This window comes from Mirounga leonina, unplaced genomic scaffold, assembly GCF_011800145.1.
Source record: "Mirounga leonina isolate KUSES-001 unplaced genomic scaffold, KU_Mleo_1.0 Mir_94, whole genome shotgun sequence".
NCBI classification, from domain to species: Eukaryota; Metazoa; Chordata; class Mammalia; order Carnivora; family Phocidae; genus Mirounga; species Mirounga leonina.
Window position 1 is genome coordinate 32883008 of NW_023270855.1, and position 19761 is coordinate 32902768.

At 36.7% G+C, this 19761-nt stretch overlaps 1 protein-coding gene across 7 annotated transcripts in view; it reads left to right on the plus strand.

Annotated features, from left to right (window-relative positions):
- The window catches only part of CFAP20DC (CFAP20 domain containing), a 261449-nt gene that overhangs the window by 127837 nt on the left and 113851 nt on the right, over nucleotides 1-19761 (plus strand). For 5 of the 7 annotated variants that reach the window (XM_034997947.1, XM_034997952.1, XM_034997951.1 and 2 more), the window contains exon 7: nucleotides 14463-14627. In XM_034997947.1, coding sequence (XP_034853838.1) covers nucleotides 14463-14627 — 165 coding nt within the window. The remainder of the gene's footprint in view (nucleotides 1-14462; nucleotides 14628-19761) is intronic. The other 2 variants (XM_034997948.1, XM_034997953.1) reach the window with 1 other exon arrangement.

Here is a 19761-nt window from a genome sequence, read left to right on the forward strand (position 1 = left end):
AGGATGGGAGAGTAGAAAACAATAGGCAAAGTGTGTTCATAAATTTTGTAAGATTGAGGAGTGACAACTAACTTAGAAGAGCAGAGAAAGCTGAAACTATTGGGTTTACAGAGAGGTTTGCCAATGAGATTCATAACATAGAACCTCAGAGGAACTCAAGAATTGGCAGCCCTAGATACTGCCAAAGGCAGGAGAAGAGGTGTGGCTAAAAACAAGGAGTTTAGTAGAAATTCTATATGGGTTGCTATAGGATCCCAGATCCCCCTTCCAACTACAAATAAGCAGACAACAGGATATTTATTCTCTGGAGAAACTGAACCAGAGAACTTCTCAACTCAGATACATTGGGTACATGGTAGATAGACACCAAAACTAACAGCAAGAAAGAAATAGATAAAGTAAGGAATACGTATATGTTTTCTCAGTTAAGAAAACATACTGCATCTATAAAATAGAAATAATTTGTTCTTGGCTGTATTTCAATAAGCATTTTGTTAAAGTTTATTCTAAGTTTTTTATGTAATTTAGAAACATTTACAAATCATAGGTGTGCAGCTTTAGGAATTAACACAAATATGAAAACATTTCTGTAACCACCACGCAGATCAAGAAATAGAACATTAAAAACATCTCAGAAACCTTACTTAAATGTCCTCCCAATTATGACCCTCTCTCTTCTTAGAGAGGTAACTCTCTCCTGACTTCTAACACTACAAATTAATTTTACCTATTTTTGAAGTTTATTTAAATAAAATCATATGGTACATATTCTTTCATATATACATTCTTTAACAAAAACTGTGTTTGTGAGATTCATCTATATTGTTTATTTAATTACTGTACAGTATGCCATTGTGTGAATGCCCCACAGTTTATTTCTCTATTTTAGGCAATTTTGAATATTACTGCTGGAATCATTCTACATTTCTCTTGGAGCATCTAGGTGGGCTTTCTTTGGATATTTATCAAGGAGCTAATGAACACATATTTTAGCATTCTTAATTTCAGTTATTATATTTTTTGATTCTAGAATTTCCATTAGATTCTTTTTCATAGTTTCCATTCCTCAGCTGAAATTCTCTATCTCATTATCTAATTTCTCAAATATATTAATCAAAGTTATTTTAAAAGCCTTGGCTCACAATTCCAATATCTGTCTCTCCTGTGGGTCTGTTTTTATTGTCTGTTTTTCTCTTGTCCTTGTATCCTGACCTGTCTAATAAGTTTTGAGTGAATAAGTTTCATATCACTGGACATTTCGACTCAGAAACTATACAGCTACTTTGAGACTCTGTATTGTACTGTCTTTCCCCAGAGACTTAGAATCAAAAAAAAAAAAAAAATGTTTAAAAGAAACCCAAAAGACTGAAAATTGGATCAAAATGTTAAGAATATTAGAAGTTAGTTCAAGAGGACCACCAGCAGAGTAATAGGATTCTAAGATGAGAGGCTAGAGAAAGCAGGAAGGATGATATATAGGAAGATTTCCCAAGGGGCGCCTGGGTGGCTCAGTCGTTAAGCGTCTGCCTTCGGCTCAGGTCATGATACCAGGGTCCTGTGATCGAGTCCCACATTGGGCTCCCTGCTCAGCAGGAGGCCTGCTTCTCCCTCTTTCACTCCCCTTGCTTGTGTTCCTTCTCTCGCTGTGTCTCTCTCTGTCAAATAAATAAATAAAATCTTTAAAAAAAAAAAAAGGAAAATTTCCCAGATTTAAAGGCCAGGTTTTTCATATTGATGCAGCTCATCAAAAACAGAAAAAGAAGCAGAAAATGAAAAAGAAAATGAAAAGAAAAAAAGAACCACCATTGTATAATTTAAGAATAGGAGGGAGAAAGAGAAAAGATTACTTAAGCTTCCAGAATTTTTTTAAAATTCAAGTTGCATACAAAGGAGTAGGAATGTGAATAATGATGTCTGACTTCACACAACAACATTAGATGGTAGAAGACCTTAAAACTATAACTTCAAAAGTCTGAGGAAAAATGATTTTCAACTTAGAATTCTATACCCATCCAGTCAATTATTTTTCTCTTCCAAATATTTATTTAAATTCTAGTTAGTTAACATATAGTATAATATTGGTCTCATGAGTAGAATTTAGTGACTCACCCCTTATGTATAACACCCCGTGCTCATCATAACAAGTGCATTCCTTAATACCCAACACCCGTTTAGCCCATCCCCCACCCACCTCTTTCCATCAACCCTCAGTTTGTTCTGTATCGTTAGGAGTCTCTTATGGTTTGCCTCCCCCTCTTTCCTTCTCTTTCTTTTCTCTTTCCACATGTTCATCTGTTTTGTTTCCTAAATTCCACATATGAGTGAAATCATATTGTATTTGTCTTTCTCTGACTTATTTCACTTAGCATGATACACTCTAGTTTCATCCACATCACAGCAGATGGCAAAATTTCATTCTTTTTTATGGCTCTTGATGACTACAGTAATATAGTCATAGTTTGGTTATTGTTAATAATGTTGTTATAAACATTGGGGTGAATGCACCCCTTCAAATCTGTATTTTTGTGTCCATTGGGTAAATACCTAGTAGTGTAATTGCTGAATTGTAGGGTAGTTCTATTTTTAACTTTTTGAGGAACCTCCGTACTGTTTTCCAGAGTGGCTGCACCTGTTTGCATTCCCACTAACAGTGTAAGAGGGTTCCCCTTTCTCCACATCCTCACCAACATCTCTTGTTTCCTGTGTTGTTAATTTTATCCATTCTGACAGGTGTGAGGTGGTATCTCATCATGGTTTTGATTTGTATTTCCCTGATAATGCGTGATGTTGAGCATTGTTTCATATTTCTGTTAGCCATCTGGATCTCTTCTTTGGAAAAATGTTTATTCATGTCTTCTGACCTTTCTTAATGGGATTATTTGGTTTGGGGGTGTTGAGTTTGATAAGTTCTTTACAGACTTTGGATACTAACCCTTTATCAGATATATCATTTGCAAATATCTTCTCCCATTCTGTAGGCATGGCTTTTGGTTTGTTGATTGTTTCCTTCACTCTGCAGACACTTTCTATCTTGATGAAGTCCCAATAGTTCATTTTTGCTTTTGTTTTCCTTGCCTCTGGCAACGTGTCTAGTAAGAAGTTGCTATGGCTAAGGTCACAGAGGTTGCTGCCTGTGTTCTCGTCTAGGATTTTGATGGATACCTGTCTCACATTTAGATCTTTCATCCACTTTGAGACTATTTTGGGGAATGGTGTAAGAAAGTGGTCCAGTTTCATTCTTCCACATGTTGCTGTCCAGTTTTCCCAACACCATTTGTTGAAGAGACTGTCTTTTTTCCATTGGATATTCTTTTCTGCTCTGTTGAAGAGTAGTTGACCATATAGTTGTGGGTCCATTTCTGGGTTCTCTATTCTGTTCCATTGATCTATGTGTCTGTTTTTGTGTCAGTGCCATAATGTCTTGATGACTACAGTAATATAGCTTGAAGTACAGAATTGTGATGCTCCTGCTTTGCTTTTCTTTTTTAGGATTGCTTGGGCTATTCAGGTCTTTTGTGGTTCCATATTTTTTCCAAAATAGGAAGCCAGAAATATTATCTAAAGCACAAGGGCAGAAATGTCAATATAAGGCTACTATTTATAAACAGAAGTACCAGAAGATTTAGAGGCTATTGCTGAAAGGCTTGAGAATAGTTGCCTCTGCACTGTAGGACTAGGGGATGTGTGAGGTTAGGGAATGATGACTTTTTCTCATAATTACAGTACCATTTGTATTTTTGAACAATATACATATATTTTGATTTATAATTAATTTTTTTAAAATGAATGATAATCAGTAAAATTCCAAGAACAAACATTGGCATGATTTCTTTTAGAAGGCCTGAAAAAAAGGCTTATGAATGTGGCATCTCAGATTGCCTAAAATGTTCTGAGTAGACTTGAGGAAGCACAGTGTGGTTCAGGTGCTGTGGAATTTAACCCCATATTCTTCATTTAGCTTCCATTTAACCTGCACAAGTGCTCACCCTGTCTCTATGCTTCAATTTCTGCATCAGTAAAATGAGTTAAAGTAAAATACTATTACATTCCCACTGAAGGCATGAAGTGTATAAACCGAGTACATATTGAAGAAGTTAAATTGATATTGTAGAGACTAAAGACACAGATTAATGGTCCCACAGTCTATTGCTGTGATCACATACCAACTTTGTGCTTTGTGTGAGTTCTGAACATCTCTGAGCATTATTTCCTCATTAGTTATTATAAGGTTGTTTTGAAGATCCAATAAACTATAAATATATATGTGAAAAGACATAAACTATAATTCATGGTGTAGATGCTACCATTTCTCTGCCTCCTATAATCAGGCACTGGAATGACAGCCCATGCTTTGAGGAGCTTGGGATCTCTCAGGAAAATATACATGTACATATTGATTGTTATACCTGGAGGAAACTTCCCTAATGGTCTTAACAAGCACTGGGAGGAGAGTTGGAGCACTTAACTCTCACTTGATAGAGCCACTTGGAGAGGCATTTGGATGTCACAGACCTACCAAGTTACAAAAAACTTGACTAACATAAGGTTGCCAATTTTTAAATTCACCAAATCAGGGCATTAAAACAGACAAACAAACAAAAAAAACTACAATTATTGTAATCATTTAATTAATTGGGAAGACATTTAAACACACACACATATTAGGAAGGTGTTAATTTCAGAATAAAGACTGACATTTTCACTGCAGACCAGTGAAAATGACTTAATGGGTCAGTATCTGTCTGTAGAGCAGTGTTTGTTCTGTACTCACCTGAAAATATAAATTTTCCAAACTATATCCTGAAGGAAAAATAACAATTTCTCAACTAATGAAATAATTTTTCAGGTAATGGAAGTAGACAAGAAAGGAAGGCATTTCAGGAAAAGGAAAGAGTGTGTATGTATAAAGGCATGGCATCATGAATAGATCTGATGCAGTCAAGGAACAGGAAGTTCAGTATGGTACATGGCAGAGGTGGGAGGTGTAATTTAATATAATATTTTATTACTAGGCCACATACTTTGACATAAAGAGGTAGAGCAAGTTTCCTATCCTCAGAGTTCTCTGTGTAATTTTAGACAGCAGAAAAATAAACGCTGCAAAAGTTCATTTTCAAGACAATTTGATAAAAGGGGACAAAGGATAACACAGTATGGGGCAAATTGAGTGTCCCTGGTCAAGGAGGTTGGCAGCAGAAGTGATAACAATGATGATGGTGCTAATAGAAGCAGTAGGTGTTCTAAACACTTTATATATATATGAACTTAATTTAATGCTCATACAAACTCTATAAAGTGTTTGTTATTATCCCCATTTTACAGATAAGGAAACTTAGGCACAGAGAAGTCAGATAATGTGTCCAGTGTCACACAATTGTTAAGTAGTAGAGGCAGGTTTTGAACCCTGGTAATAGGACTCAAGTTTATACTCCTAATTACTACAGTGTTCTGCCTTTCTTGGGAGGATGGAAGGGAGGGGAAATTTAAAGAAAGAGAGAGACAGAAGATAACATCATGGAATAAGAATGCCAGGATTTGGTGACTGGCTGTGTTAAGGGTGTCTGTATTCAATAAGTAATGGATGTCCCTTTGTCTTTCATACTGAAAGTAGAGGGAGGGACATTTTCTTCTGCAAAGACAGTTCTGTTAGTCATAAGGTTGAGACTTTTATCATAGGAAACTCTTTTACTTGTTTCTTATATTTCATTCTGAGATTCAACTTAAACATACTGTATTAAATGCTTGCTTAAGCTCAGTACCCTGTTGCCCTTAGTTTATTTAAGCTGCTACATTTCACTCTAGAACCTCTTAAACTCACCCGAGCTAGGAAATGTTGCCCAATTACATTGCTGTTCTCTGTTTACACAGTGGCATATAATAGAAAGTGAATTATTGGGACCCTAAAACAAGAAATTAACCAGTTTTTCACTTGCCCAGAGGAATGGCTGATGCTGGACAAGTAGTAAAGCATGTTGATTCAATTGAATTTATGACATAATTTTATGGTTCCTGAGGAAATGTGGACTGGCATTTTTAGGCATTTGCATGACTGAATTATTGATTAACTTAAATCATTACTACATTAAAAAAAAATCATAACTTGGGGCGCCTTGGTGGCTCAGTCGTTAAGCGTCTGCCTTCGGCTCAGGTCATGATCCCAGGGTTCTGGGATCGAGCCCCGCATCGGGCTCCCTGCTCAGCAGGAAGCCTGCTTCTCCCTCTCCCACTCCCCCTGCTTGTGTTTCCTCTCTCGCTGTGTCTCTCTCTGTCAAATAAATAAATAAAATATTTTTAAAAAATCATAACTTAAATCACTCTGCATTTTAAAAAAAAACAATATATGTACAGATAGTTAGATAAGAGAAAAACAAGAGAGCCAAGAGAAGAGAGGAAAGAACAAACAATTATCCACTAAGTATGGACTTATGCTCTGCCAGTGATGATTTTACAGGTCTCCTGACACCCCAGTTCAGTGCTTTCTAAAATATCAGCGCTTGGACATATGTGTTCTGTGTTCAGAAATGCAAGAAGAAGAGAATAATTAAAAGAATGATTTCAGACTGAGAGTCCCTTGAGGGCATAGGTTAAGTCTCCATATTTTTACCTCTAGCACGTGACCTGGCACTGGTAATCTGTCATACACATTTGATGAATTAATGAAGTAAGAGTGGGCTAATTGTTTGTTCAATTATTCATTCAGTCATTCTCTCTCTTCATAAGCCTTTATTGAATGTCAAGCAATGTGAAGAAAATTATCCCTTCAAAGGCCACAGAAAAAAACTAGAAATACTGATGTATTGCCTTAATAGACTCATGGAGCGGGGAAGGGCCTTAGAGACCATGTAATCCAATGTCCTAATTATACAGAGAGGAAACAAGACCCATGGAAATAAGGCATCTTGTGCTGAGGTCACAGAAGGTGGAACTCTAGGCCAAGCCTCTGGCTGTTCCTTCCTCAACAGTATACATATTTACCTTCCTCAATAACTGGAATGCTTTAGTGTTTTTAATAATCAGCACTGTTGAGTGTTTTCCTGCCTCTCTATCTCCAGGTCACGTGATGCACATCATATTCAGATCTTTTCAGTTTAAGGCTGCATTCCCACTCCTTCCTGCAGTGGAGTTGAACTCAGATTGCCCTTGCCTAGTAAACCACCCCAGGGCAAGAAAAAAGAGCTAAGATTTCAGCATAGCAGAGGTGCCCAGCCAATAGTAGATCCCACAAAAATGGGTTATGAGTATCTATATATCAAGACACAGACTTATTCTGATTAAAATATCAATTGTATTTTATAAGTAAGTATTATAAATATTATTTATATTAGAACTTCATATCCTAAAAATTCTAAGGATAATAATTCCATTTATAATGTCATCCCAAATAAATAAATACCTAGGAATAAACTTAATCAAGGAGATGAAAAACTTGTTCACTGAAAACTATAAACATTGCTAAAGGAAGTTAGAGAAGACCTAAGTGAATGGAAATAAATACATGTGATATGTATGGATTGAAAGACTTGATGTTGTTAAGATGTTGGTATGACCCAAAGAGATCTAGAGATTCAGTGCAATCTCTCAGTGTTTCAATGGCCTTTTTTGCAGAAATGAAAAAGCTAATCCTCAAATTCATATGGAATTGCAAGGGGACCAAAATAGCTAAAAACAATCTTGAAAAAGAAGAACAAATTTGGTGGATTCACACTTCCCAATTTCAAAACTTAATCCAAGAGTTGCAGTAATCAAACAGTTTGGTATAATTAGAATGGACATATACACCAACGGAATAGAATTGAGTCCAGAAATGAATCCATACATCTAATTTTGACAGGGGTGCCAAGAACATTCAATGAGGATAGAGGAGACTCTTCAACAAATGGTTCTGGACAATTGGATATCCACACACAAAACAATGAGTATGGACCCCTACCTCATGCCATATATAAAAACTAACTCAAATGGATCAGTGACCTAAATATAAGAGCTAAATAAAACTCTTAGGAAAAAAGTAGAGCTTAATCTTCATGACCTTAGATTTGGCAATGGATTCCTAGATATGACCCAAAGCACAGCAGCAAAATTTTAAAAATAGATAAATTGGACATTAAAACTTCAAACTTTTATGTATCAAAGAACACTTTTAAGAAATTGAAAGACAACCTACAGAATGAGAGAAAATATTTGCAAATCATATATCTGATAGGATAAATATTCTGATTCTACATATAGAGAGTATATATATGGAATATTCTGATATCTTCCAGTATCTGGAATATGTAAAGGACTCTTACAACTCGACAACAGAAAGACACACAACCCAATTAAAAAATGGTTGAAGGACTTAACTACTGTTAAGTATTTGTCCAAAGAAGATATACAAATCGTTGACAAACATATGAAAAATTGCTCAATGGCATTAGTCATTAGGGAAATGCAAATCAAAACCACAAGGAGATACCACCGCACTCACTAGGATGGCTATAATTTTTTTTAATAGAAAACAAGTGTTGGGGGCACCTGGATGGCTCAGTCATTAGGCATCTGCCTTCAGCTCAGGTCATGATCTCAGGGTCCTGGGATTGAGCCCCACGTTGAGCTCCCTGCTCCGGGGGAAGCCTGCTTCTCCTTCTCCCACTCCCCCTACTTGTGTTCCCTCTCTTGCTGTGTCTCTCCCTGTCAAATAAATAAATAAAATCTTTTTTAAAAAAAGAAAAGAAAACAAGTGTTGGCAAGGGTGTGGAGAAATTGGAATCCTTGTACATTGTTAATGGGAATGCAAAACGGTTCACCCACTATGGAAGATAGTTTGGCAGTTCCTGAAATGTAAAACACAGAATTACCATATGAACCTGCAGTGCCACTCCTTGGTATATACCCAAAAGAATGGAAAACAGAAACATGTACATGCATGTTCATTGCAGTGTTATTCACAATAACCAAAATGTGGAAACAGCCCAAATGTTCATCAACAGATAAATGGATAAACAAAACATGGTATGTATTATACACACAGAGAAAAAGTCACATATTGCATCATTCCATTTATATGAAATGTCCATAAATCCATAAAGAAAGAATGCAGATTTGTGGTTGCCAGGGACTGGGAGTTGGAGGAAATGGACAGAAACTGGCTAATGGATAAGGGATTTTGCTTTGGAATGATGAAAATGTTTTGGAACTACATAGAGGTGGTGGTTGTACAACACGGTGAGTGTACTATGTGCCAATGAATTGTTCACTTTAAAATGCTTAATTTTTACTGATATATTAATGTGAATTTCTCCTCAATAAAATATTTAAAAAAAAAGAGTAAAGGCATGATTCATTTCAGGATAGCCAGGTGTTTGGTGTAGTTCAGGCTTATTTACCCCTTTAAATATCAAGACCTTTTATTATAAAAAACACATACTAAGACATGGTGGTTTTGTTTCCATTATAATGAAACAATTGACGTAAGTATTTGTCTATTATTAATAATAAACACTTTCATAGTACTTTCTATGTACCAGGCACTGTTCTTAGGCCCTTACAAACATTAACTTATTTAATCATCACAATAACCCTATAAGGTATTATTTTTTTAATCCATGATTTACAGGTAAGACAACCAAGGGCACAGAGAGGTAAATTATCATGCCAAAGTCGCACAGCTAATAAGTGATGTTTTTTTATTTATTTATTTTTATTATGTTCAATATAAGTGATGTTTTAATGCATAAAGTGCTTTATGTATGTATTAAAATTGGTGACTTAATTTTTTTTTTAAGATTTATCTATTTGAGAGAGAGAGTGCGCATGTGCGCGCAAGCAGGGGGAGGGGCAGAGGGAGAGAGAGAATGTCCAGCGAAATCCCTGCTGAGTACAGAGCCCAAAGCTGGACTTGATCTCATAATCCTCAGATCATGACCTGAGCCAAAATCGAGTTGGACACTTACCCAACTGAGCCACCCAGGCACCCCAATGACTTAATTTTTAAAGCTAGTTAAGATCTTCATCAGAGATATCCAACACCTACAAGAATGGTTCACTTTATGGTGGCATTATAGCCAAAGAAAGCCAAACAGGGTTACAAAGTCACTCAAACATTCGAATATACTAACTCATACTGGGAGCAAAGACAGCAAAAAACCCACCACCTGGTTGTGTTTCAATGCTACATGAGCAAATCTCAGTTTTCTCATAGCCTTCTCCTCCATGTACCATTTTGCCATTCTGAGCTGACCATTCCAGCCAACACTGCAATTCTTTCAGATTTGTTAGCAAAAGCACCTTAAATTCAACTGTGTCATTTTCCAGTGTTAATCAAGCAGTCTTCATGTTTCCATACACATTCTCTTACAGAAGATAGAACTTGTCTGGAAGAACAATGCAGGTAGGCCTCGGTCCCCCAGTATCTGATTACCAGCTTGATTTGTTATTTGCCATCTGGGGAGAAAGATGTGATATCCAAATAAAATGTGTGTGGAGTACTTCTCAGGAGATAGCTGAGCAAAGAACAACCAAAGAAGAAAAGTGGAAGACTTAGCCGCTGCTTTTAATCTAGGTCAGCTGTTATTAAGGGGCCTTCAGCCATGACCATTTATTGAGCATCCCCTTTGAACCAGATGCTGTACTAAATATATCGTTGGGATTCTCTCCCTATTCTCTCCCACACTGGCAACCCTTTGGCAGAATTGTCTTCTTTCACTTCCTAGAATGCACCAGAGATATCCTGCCTTCAGAGGCTTCAAATACTCTGTTCCCTCCACCTGAATGATCCCTCCCATCCATTTCACCAGGACAACTTCTGCTTATCTTTTATGACTCAGTTTAAATGTCTCTTTACTAGAGGCGCCTGGGTGGCTCAGTTGGTTAAGAGACTGCCTTTGGCTCCGGTCATGATCCTGGAGTCCCAGTATCTGCTTCTCCCTCTGACCCTCCCTCCCTCTCATGCTCTCTCTCTCTCTCAATAAATAAAATCTTTTTAAAAATAAAAAATAAGTAAATGTCTCTTTGTCAGAAAAGACTTTCCCTGATACCCTTAACCTCTTTCATTACACCTTGAACTTCTCCTTTGGAGCACTTAATAAAATTATAATTGAATAGTTACTTATAATATAATCTGTTTCATATTCTTTATTAGGTGTAAGCTTCAAGAAGACCAGGACAGAGTCACTCTAGCTCACCACGAGATTCCCTGGCACACAGTAGAGGCTCAATAAGTATTTGCTGAATGATAAAATGAGTAAATGAATGAATGAAGGCAGACCGTGCCCTCTATGTACTCACAGTTTAGCACTATTTATTTTTTATGTAGGACCCATGCTGTATTCAGAATTCTTTCTCTTTTTCTAAGATTTTATTTATTTATTTGAGAGAGAGTGAGTGAGAGACAGAGAGAGCTGGAACAGGGGTGGAGGGGCAGAGGGAGAGGAAGAAGCAGACTCCCTGCTGAGCAGGGAGCTCAACACAGGGCTGGATCCCAGGACCTGAGCTGAAGACAGACGCTTAACCAACTTAGCACCCAGGTGCTCTAGAAATTCTTATTTTTTGATTAAGCCATGAATGGTAAAAAAATAAAATAAAGTGGCCCAGTAATTGGATATGGAGAAGGGAGTATTTATTGGTGAGGTGGGTGGTGGGGAGCTGAGTTAACTTCCACTTCGGTTTATCAAAACATCCAACTACCAGGTCATAAAGCTCTTTCATAGTTTGGTTTCACAAAAATGAGACTAAAGATCCTCTCTATGTATTCCTCCACAAAGTTTGAGAGTGAGTAGTTGCTAAATGGGCTTAATAATTCATCTTTATTTTAAAAATAATAAACTGATCTTTTTTTCTTTGATTCCTCCTTTTATTGCAGGTTTTATACTGTTCACAGTCTCCCTTGATGAATAATCCAATGAGTAGTGAGACAGTTGTGGGTGCAAAGGAAGAGTAGATGTATAGAAAGGAAAAGTGGCACAGAAGGGATTTATCCTTTTACTGTGAAATCTGATCTGCATGTCAACCACGATCCTGTTAAATTCAGATTGGAGTTTTGTCATAGTCTCTGCCTTGGATTTGGGGTTACCAGGGATTTTTGGCTATTTCTTGCTAGATGGAAACTCAGGTTTTGTTTTGTATACATTTCAACTTTATATGGCACTGTACCCTGGTCACTGTACCACACAATCCCTATAAGCTAAAGTTTCCACGACTTGTTTTTATGTGATTGAGAATTCAGCATTTTCTTTCAGGGTCTTATAACCTACAGAATTCTCTGCCTCTTTTATTATAAAATCTTAGTTTATCAATATTGGCATTGAAGTGGAAATTATCTTTTTCTACCTCAGAAGAGTTTGAAATGATATGTCAAGTATATATCTGGAGTTAGCTTACTTATTTTTCCAAATGTTTTCTATTTTGAGAGTTTATCTACTCAACTACTTTATATTGATTTTCTAAATGTCGATGACAAATAAGAAATGAACAAAGAATACCTGAAAACTAAGATTTGTAAATCTACTGCATTTTTAATGACTGGAGCATTAGGACACTTAGAAACCATTACATTGCTGATGAGTATTTAAGTTTTTAGTTAAATGATTCATTTCCTTTTCAAGATTAGGACATTAGGGTCTAATTAGGAAACTGCCATGACTTGGGTGCATATAAACCTAACATCATTTGCCTTTATAAATGTCGTTAGAGTTTATACTTACATAGGATGTTTTTTGAGGGATGATTGGTTGAATTTTTGTTACTACTCATATTCACATATACACACACACAAATTTTTTCCACTACATTCTAAAATTAGAAATTTTACCTGGGTGGCTCAGTCGTTAGGCATCTGCCTTCGGCTCAGGTCATGATCCCAGGGTCCTGGGATTGAGCCCCGCATGGGGCTCCCTGCTCCGCAGGAAGCTTGCTTCTCCCTCTCCCACTCTCCCTACTTGTGTTCCCTCTCTCGCTGTGTCTCTCTCTGCCAAATAAATAAATAAAATCTTTAAAAAAAGAAAAGAAATTTTACTTATAAAAATTAAAAACACAGACATTTTTATGTAGAAGAAAATAAAGCCCACACTTAAGCTAACCATCAAAAGTTATTTTACATTTCAGTATATTTCATTTTAGTCTTTTTGCCATGCACACATTTTATTTATTGATTTTCTACAGTAGAGTTAGAGTTTTGTATATATTACTTTCACTTAACTTCCTATCATGAGTCTTTCCCACATCATCAAGCCATCTTCATAAATAGAATTTCTTGTGGCTCTTTACTGGTAATTCAAGTTGTTTATTTTTCAAAAATTATTAACACCTATTTACATAGATCTTTCATCTGAGTTTCTGGGTTTTTTTGTTGTTGTTGTTGTTTTTTGCTTTAGAAAAGACTCAGGGACACCTGGGTGGTGCAGTCAGTTAAGCAGCCAACTCTTGGTTTCAGCTCAGGTCATGATCTCTGGGTCATCAGATCAAGCCTTGAGTCCCATTTGGGGCTCCACGCTCATAGCAGAGTCTGCTTAAGACTATCCTTGTCCCTCCGCCCCTCCCCACCTGGCAAGCATGTGCACGCACACTCCCTCTCTCTCTAATTAAAAAAAAAAGAGAGAGAAAAGATTCGTAAAGTGAAATTATGGAGTAAAATGGCATGTAAATTTTTAAGGCTTTTGATACATTTAGGAGAATTGCTTTTTGGAATACTAATACCGATTTAATTCCTGCTTATGACGTATGACAAGGCTTAATATGTTTGCCATAAGAGAGATCATACAAATAAATAAGAACATAATGTTCTAATACCAAAATGGGTTAAGAACATGAACACAAAATTTACTAAACTGGAAATTTGTATATCCATGTAAATATATATGAATGATATCAAATTTCATTAGGAATACAAATTACAATAATAAAAATACTATTTTAATTATAATAAACCTTTCTTTGAAAATATTCAAAGGTAAGATGTTAACATTAGGGGAAGCTGAGTAAAAGGTATTAAGAACTCTACTATTTCTGTAACTTTTCTGTAGATCTAAAATTATTTCAAAATAAAAAGTTAAAAATTTACTCATATAGTGGCTGTAGGTGCTTATTCAACTATGTCTTTGTATCATTGATCTCTTACAAATGAGCCACTGTACTCCCAGAAATCTGCATCAGAGCACACCTAACTAGCTCTTTTCTTGAGTCACCTTCTAGTATTGAAAAATAAGTACAAAATCTATCCAATGAATGCTCTCATTTATTGTACAAGTCTCTGAACCTGCTCTGTATGTTATACACTTTATCTCATTTAATCTTTCCTACAGTGCTACAAAGTAAGCAGTAAACTTACAGTGCTCATTTTATAGATGAGAAAGCTGAGGCCGTAAGTTTGAGTAACTCATTCAAAGTCATATTCTAAAATGCTTTAATCGATTTCATTTATAAGATATGTCCATTTGGCAAAAATGACTTATATTTGGGGAATGAATGTTTGTCTTTATTTTCAGCTGGATATGGTATTCCCTTTCCAACAGATGAACCTACAGACATTATTCCACGAAGCTGCCAACTAACGACAGATGTTCCACAAGTCACACAGCTGCTAAACATGACTAAACTCCGCCAAACTGAAATAAAATTTGGAGGTCATCCTCTAAGTTCAGCAGAATCAGGTATGCACCAGGCACCTAAATTATAAGCATATTTATTTGAAAGACCAAAAAAAAGGGTTTAAAAAAAAATCCCACACCACAATGATACTTTATAGCTTGAAGTTAAATATTAAGTCACTCTAATATCGACTCATGTCTGTGATAAATCATTTTAAATTTCTCTTTAGCAGCTAAAATATTTTCTGGGTTTTTACATACCAAATCAAAACATCTTTGATTAGTCCTCTCCTTTTCCTGTACTCTTCCAGGCCCAGCCAGTTATACTTCCGAAACATCTCTCAAATCTGTCTGCTCCTCTATCCTTTTGTTGCTTTCATTGATCGGGTTCCCACCATCGCTCACCTTAGCCTCCCAGTTAATCTACCCATTGCTGTCAGAATTATCTTTCTGATAATAGAAATAGAAATGTGATCGTGTCTCTCTTCGATTAAAGATCTTTAATGCCTTTCCCACTATTAGAAGACAAAATGAAAAAACCCTTGGGAGTTCACACAAAACCAACCTCCCCTATCCCAACCTACTCCAGAGTTTCCTCTCTCATTCCCCATGTGCGATTTTTTGACCATGCTGTGGGCTTTCACATGTTCATATTTGGGGATTGCTGTTTCTTGGTCTAAAACAGCTTCCTTGCCTTTCTGCCTGTAAACACTCCCAACTCACTTTTCTAGATCCAACTCAAATGCTACCTCTTCTGTACGGTCTTTCCTAATTCTGACAAGCACTGTTCCCTTCTTTCCCTGACTTTTTTTTCCTTTCTTTTCTTTTTTTTTTTACAATACTTTTTAATATGTCTGCATTTCCCAATAAAGTGTGACTTCCTCCAAAAGTAACACTGTACCTCATTCTTCTATATCCCTAGCATCTAACACAGTGTTTACCACAGTGTTTGCAGGCCAGGGGCTGCAAACTCAAATTACTATGGAGGCCAGTCAGATAACATAATGAATAAAGTGGGCTGGATGCCTGGATATTTGACACATAGAAACATTTTTTATTCAACAGTGAGCCTTATTGGGAGTGGAGGGGGTCATTAGGGGAAAGGAATCAGGTAGGGCTTCAAAGAATTTTCTCTACTGTTAAAGCAGTAACATTAACAACTATGCAAATGATAGAATAAATGGTAGTTAGTACTCAGTCCCTGTGAGGGAGCAATAGGGAGTGATGAGGACTGTAGCAAACTAGAAGTTCATTCTCCATCTAGAAGGGATACTGCAATTCCATTCTAGCCAAGTGTTGCCTTGCAAGAATTCATGCACAGTCTCACCAGATCTTCCTTTTTTTTGTTTTCAAGAGGAGCTAGGTAGTTCAATGTTTATGATGAATCTTCCAATTCTAAAATATTGTCTAAAGTCTAAAATTTTTTGAAAACATTCTATAAGCCTAACAAACCATGTCAGGGCTACCAGTTTTGTACCTCTGTAATAGATACCCATAACTCTTGACCAAATGAATGAATAGTATGTACAAATTAAGAAACCGAATATTATTTATATGAGTGAGTCTCAACTTCCTGTTTGTTAGAATCACCTGGGACATTTTATAAATAATTTATGTAAAAAAAAAATTTTTTTCCTAATGCCTATGCTTCATCTCGAGATTCTGATTTAATTGGCCTTGGATGGATATTTTTTAAATGCCTTCAGTGATTCTAATGTGCAGCAGGGTTGAGAACCACTGGATCACTTATCCAAACAAAAGTCCTGTGGCTTGGATGACACTCAAAAACACAGAAGTAATCCCAAGGAAGGTAAAATGATGGTCGTAATAAGGCACTTATGGAGGAAGAAATAGGTCTTGAAAGTATTCAGGAAATACTTGTGTATGTTTTTATTATAAATAAATATAGGATTTATGGAAGTGTAAGGTGGTGCAGAAGACTGAGCAAAGACAAGGAGACAGCAAAATGCATGGATGAGTTTTCTGAGGAGTTAGTAAGAGGAATGGCCTAGTGGGCAGAATGGCTGGGTCAGAAGAATACAAGAAGAGTGCCTCCTGCTCCTAAAGTAGAGACACAACAAAGCCTTTCTTAGGAAGATAAATTTGACATCAGGAGTCAAGATAAATTTTTAAATCAAGTGAGACCAGAGATTAAGAATTACAACTCAGATGTCTTTGCAGCCATCTGGGCATAAAATGTCAGTGGCTCCATGGTAAGTGATGAGCCTAAGAGATGCTGCAGGGGAAACATAGGCAGGACTTGTTGATTCTCAGATAACAGATGGGGAAGAGAGTGGGGTCAAAGTTTGAGAGGTCAAAGTAGAAGCTGGAGAAAAGAGAGAGCTATGAGAAAATGAGTGAGTTATAGAAATGAACTGTTTTACTCTATGCTGTATTTATTCTTGGTGTATTTTTTATGATTTTATTTATTTGAGAGAGAGCACACGCGAGTGAGCAGGGGGAGGGGCAGAGGGAGATAATTTTTTTTTTTTTTTTTTTTTTGCGAGAGAGAGAATGAGAGACAGAGAGCATGAGAGGGAGGAGGGTCAGAGGGAGAAGCAGACTCCCTGCCGAGCAGGGAGCCCGATGCGGGACTCGATCCAGGGACTCCAGGATCATGACCTGAGCCGAAGGCAGTCGCTTAACCAACTGAGCCACCCAGGCGCCCCAGAGGGAGAGAATCTTAAGCAGACTCCCCACTGAGCTTGGGGTCCAAGCCAGGGCTCAATCTCATGACCCTGAGATCACAACGTGAGCCGAAACCAAGAGTCAGAAGCTTAACCCACGGAGCCACCTAGGCGCCCTTCTTGGTGTATTTTTTTATGTCAATCCTCATCAGCATTACATGTCCTAAATTGTATATTCCTGGAGAATTGGGACCTATTTTGTAACTTCTTCAGTATAAACCCAGGCAGGGGACTATGTGTAAGTAGACACTATAATTCTAAACTCTCGATTATGAAATTTCCAAACTTCCAGAAAAGTAGAGAGAAGACATAAAAACCCCCATGTCCCCATCACCTATTTCCACAATTGCCAACTTTAGGCAGTACATTTTGGTTGCACAGGGCATAGGTAGCAAGAATTTGTATATTTATTATATACACTCTCTTTAGGGAGAGAGAATATATATAACCCGTGTTCGTTAAAGAACCTTTAGAAAATATATAGAAGGATGAAAAAGATCTTACTCCCCAGACAGCCATCGTAAACACCTCAGGTCACAAATCAATCTCAATGGGAGATTCACCACAGAATGAAAGAAGCAAGGGTGTTTTTGATAACCAAACACTCGATCTGTATCTAATAGTCTGTGAATGCTTTCAGTAACAGAAATGACTAAGCTGTAAACCCTATCAGATAACTCAGAGCAATTGTGAATGCTCTTTTCTTCTTTTATCTCTCTAGCTTAATGTTTTAAGAATTAATTATGTCTTTAAATGAAAATGCAATTCTATATCCAGATATTTTAAGTGTCTTTTTTTAATTTAAAGTTCAAGGACATGTATGATGCTTGAGATTAAAGAGGAATTTGAATAAATATTAATTGCATCATTAACTCAATATTATAATTAAACAGAAACTGTTCATAGGCCATATTTGATCTCAACTTTTAGAAGAGGATATTAGTATGTATTTTGCAAATTCCATAAATGAGATCTCAATACATAATGATAGTCAACTTGAGTCACATATACAGAAAATTAATAATCAGGGGTGCCTGGGTGGTTCAGTCAGTTACGCATCTGACTCTTGATTTCAGCTCAGGTCTTGATTTAAGGTTCATGAGTTCAAGCCCTGTGCTGGGCTCCACACTGGGCATGGAGCCCACTACGAAAGAAAGAAAAGAAAAGAAAAAAGGAAAGAGAAAGAAAGAAAGAAAGGAAGGAAGGAAGGAAGGAAGGAAGGAAGGAAGGAAGGAAGGAAGGAAGAAAGAAAGAAAGAAAGAAAGAAAGGAAAGAAAGAAAGAAAGAAAGAAAGAAAGAAAGAAAGAAAAAAAGAAAGAAAAAAAGAAAGAAAAGAAAGAAGAAAGAGGGAGGAAGGAAGGAGAGAGAAAGAAGAAAGGAAGGAAATTAATAATCATCACCTAAGAGCATATTGCTTCTGTCCTGTGAATCCCAATTATATTTCTATTCCTTTATAACCATAAGGTTTCTCTTAAAGAAAAGCTCATTGGACATGGATGGCAGCTAAGATTACATGAACATACAGCAGTCCTCCCTTACCTGAGGTTTCAGTTACCTGCGGTCAAGTGTGGTTCAGAAGCAGATGATCCTCCTTCTGATGTATCATCAGAAAGTCAACAGTAGCCTAACACTAGGTCACACACTGACATCATCCACCTCACGTCATCTTGTCACATAGAAATGTTATCATCTCGCATCATCACAAGAACAGTGAGTACAGCACAATAAGATATTTTAGAGAACACATTCACATAACTTTTATTACAGTATATTGTTGTAATTGTTCTATTTTATTATTAGTTGTGAATCTCTTACTGTGCCTAATTTATAAATTAAACTTTATCAGAGGTATGTATGTATAGGAAAAAATGGAATATGTATGGTTTGGTACTATCCAGTTTCAGGCATCCGTTGGGGTTCTGGGAACATATCCCCCAGAGATGGGAGGGGGCTGCTGTACATTGAACTTTGTGGTTCTCCTTCTACAAATACGTTTCCATTGCTATTTTTGTCATTTGTGGGCTTTGACACTTACTATAAATATATATAATAATAATGAGATATTTTATTTGAAAGGTGTAGCTAATGAATAATGCCCAAGGGCAGACTTTCTAATATTGGAAAAGCCAGGAGATATTTCTTCATTTCAACTATTTGTTTTTGTGTCTGTCTGAAAAATGGACTCCCCATGATGAGATTTTTGAATTGCATGAGAAAATGACTGTGCTCTTATAACTAACTGTACAGTATCCATGTACATTGTGGTGCTTTATTATAAATGCACACACTGAGATCCTAGTGAAGCTGCCACAGAAATAAATCCTGGCTTCCAATGGATGCTTTCTAGTATGTTCACTCGAGCAAAAAAACGAGACCTTAAAACTTCCATTTTAGAGTGCATTTTGTTGAATGGCATGTAACCTGATCGAGAGCATTTAATGAAATTAATAAGATAATTGTGTTTCCAAAAAGCCAGTGTTACCACACTTCTACACTGTTCACCTTGTCAG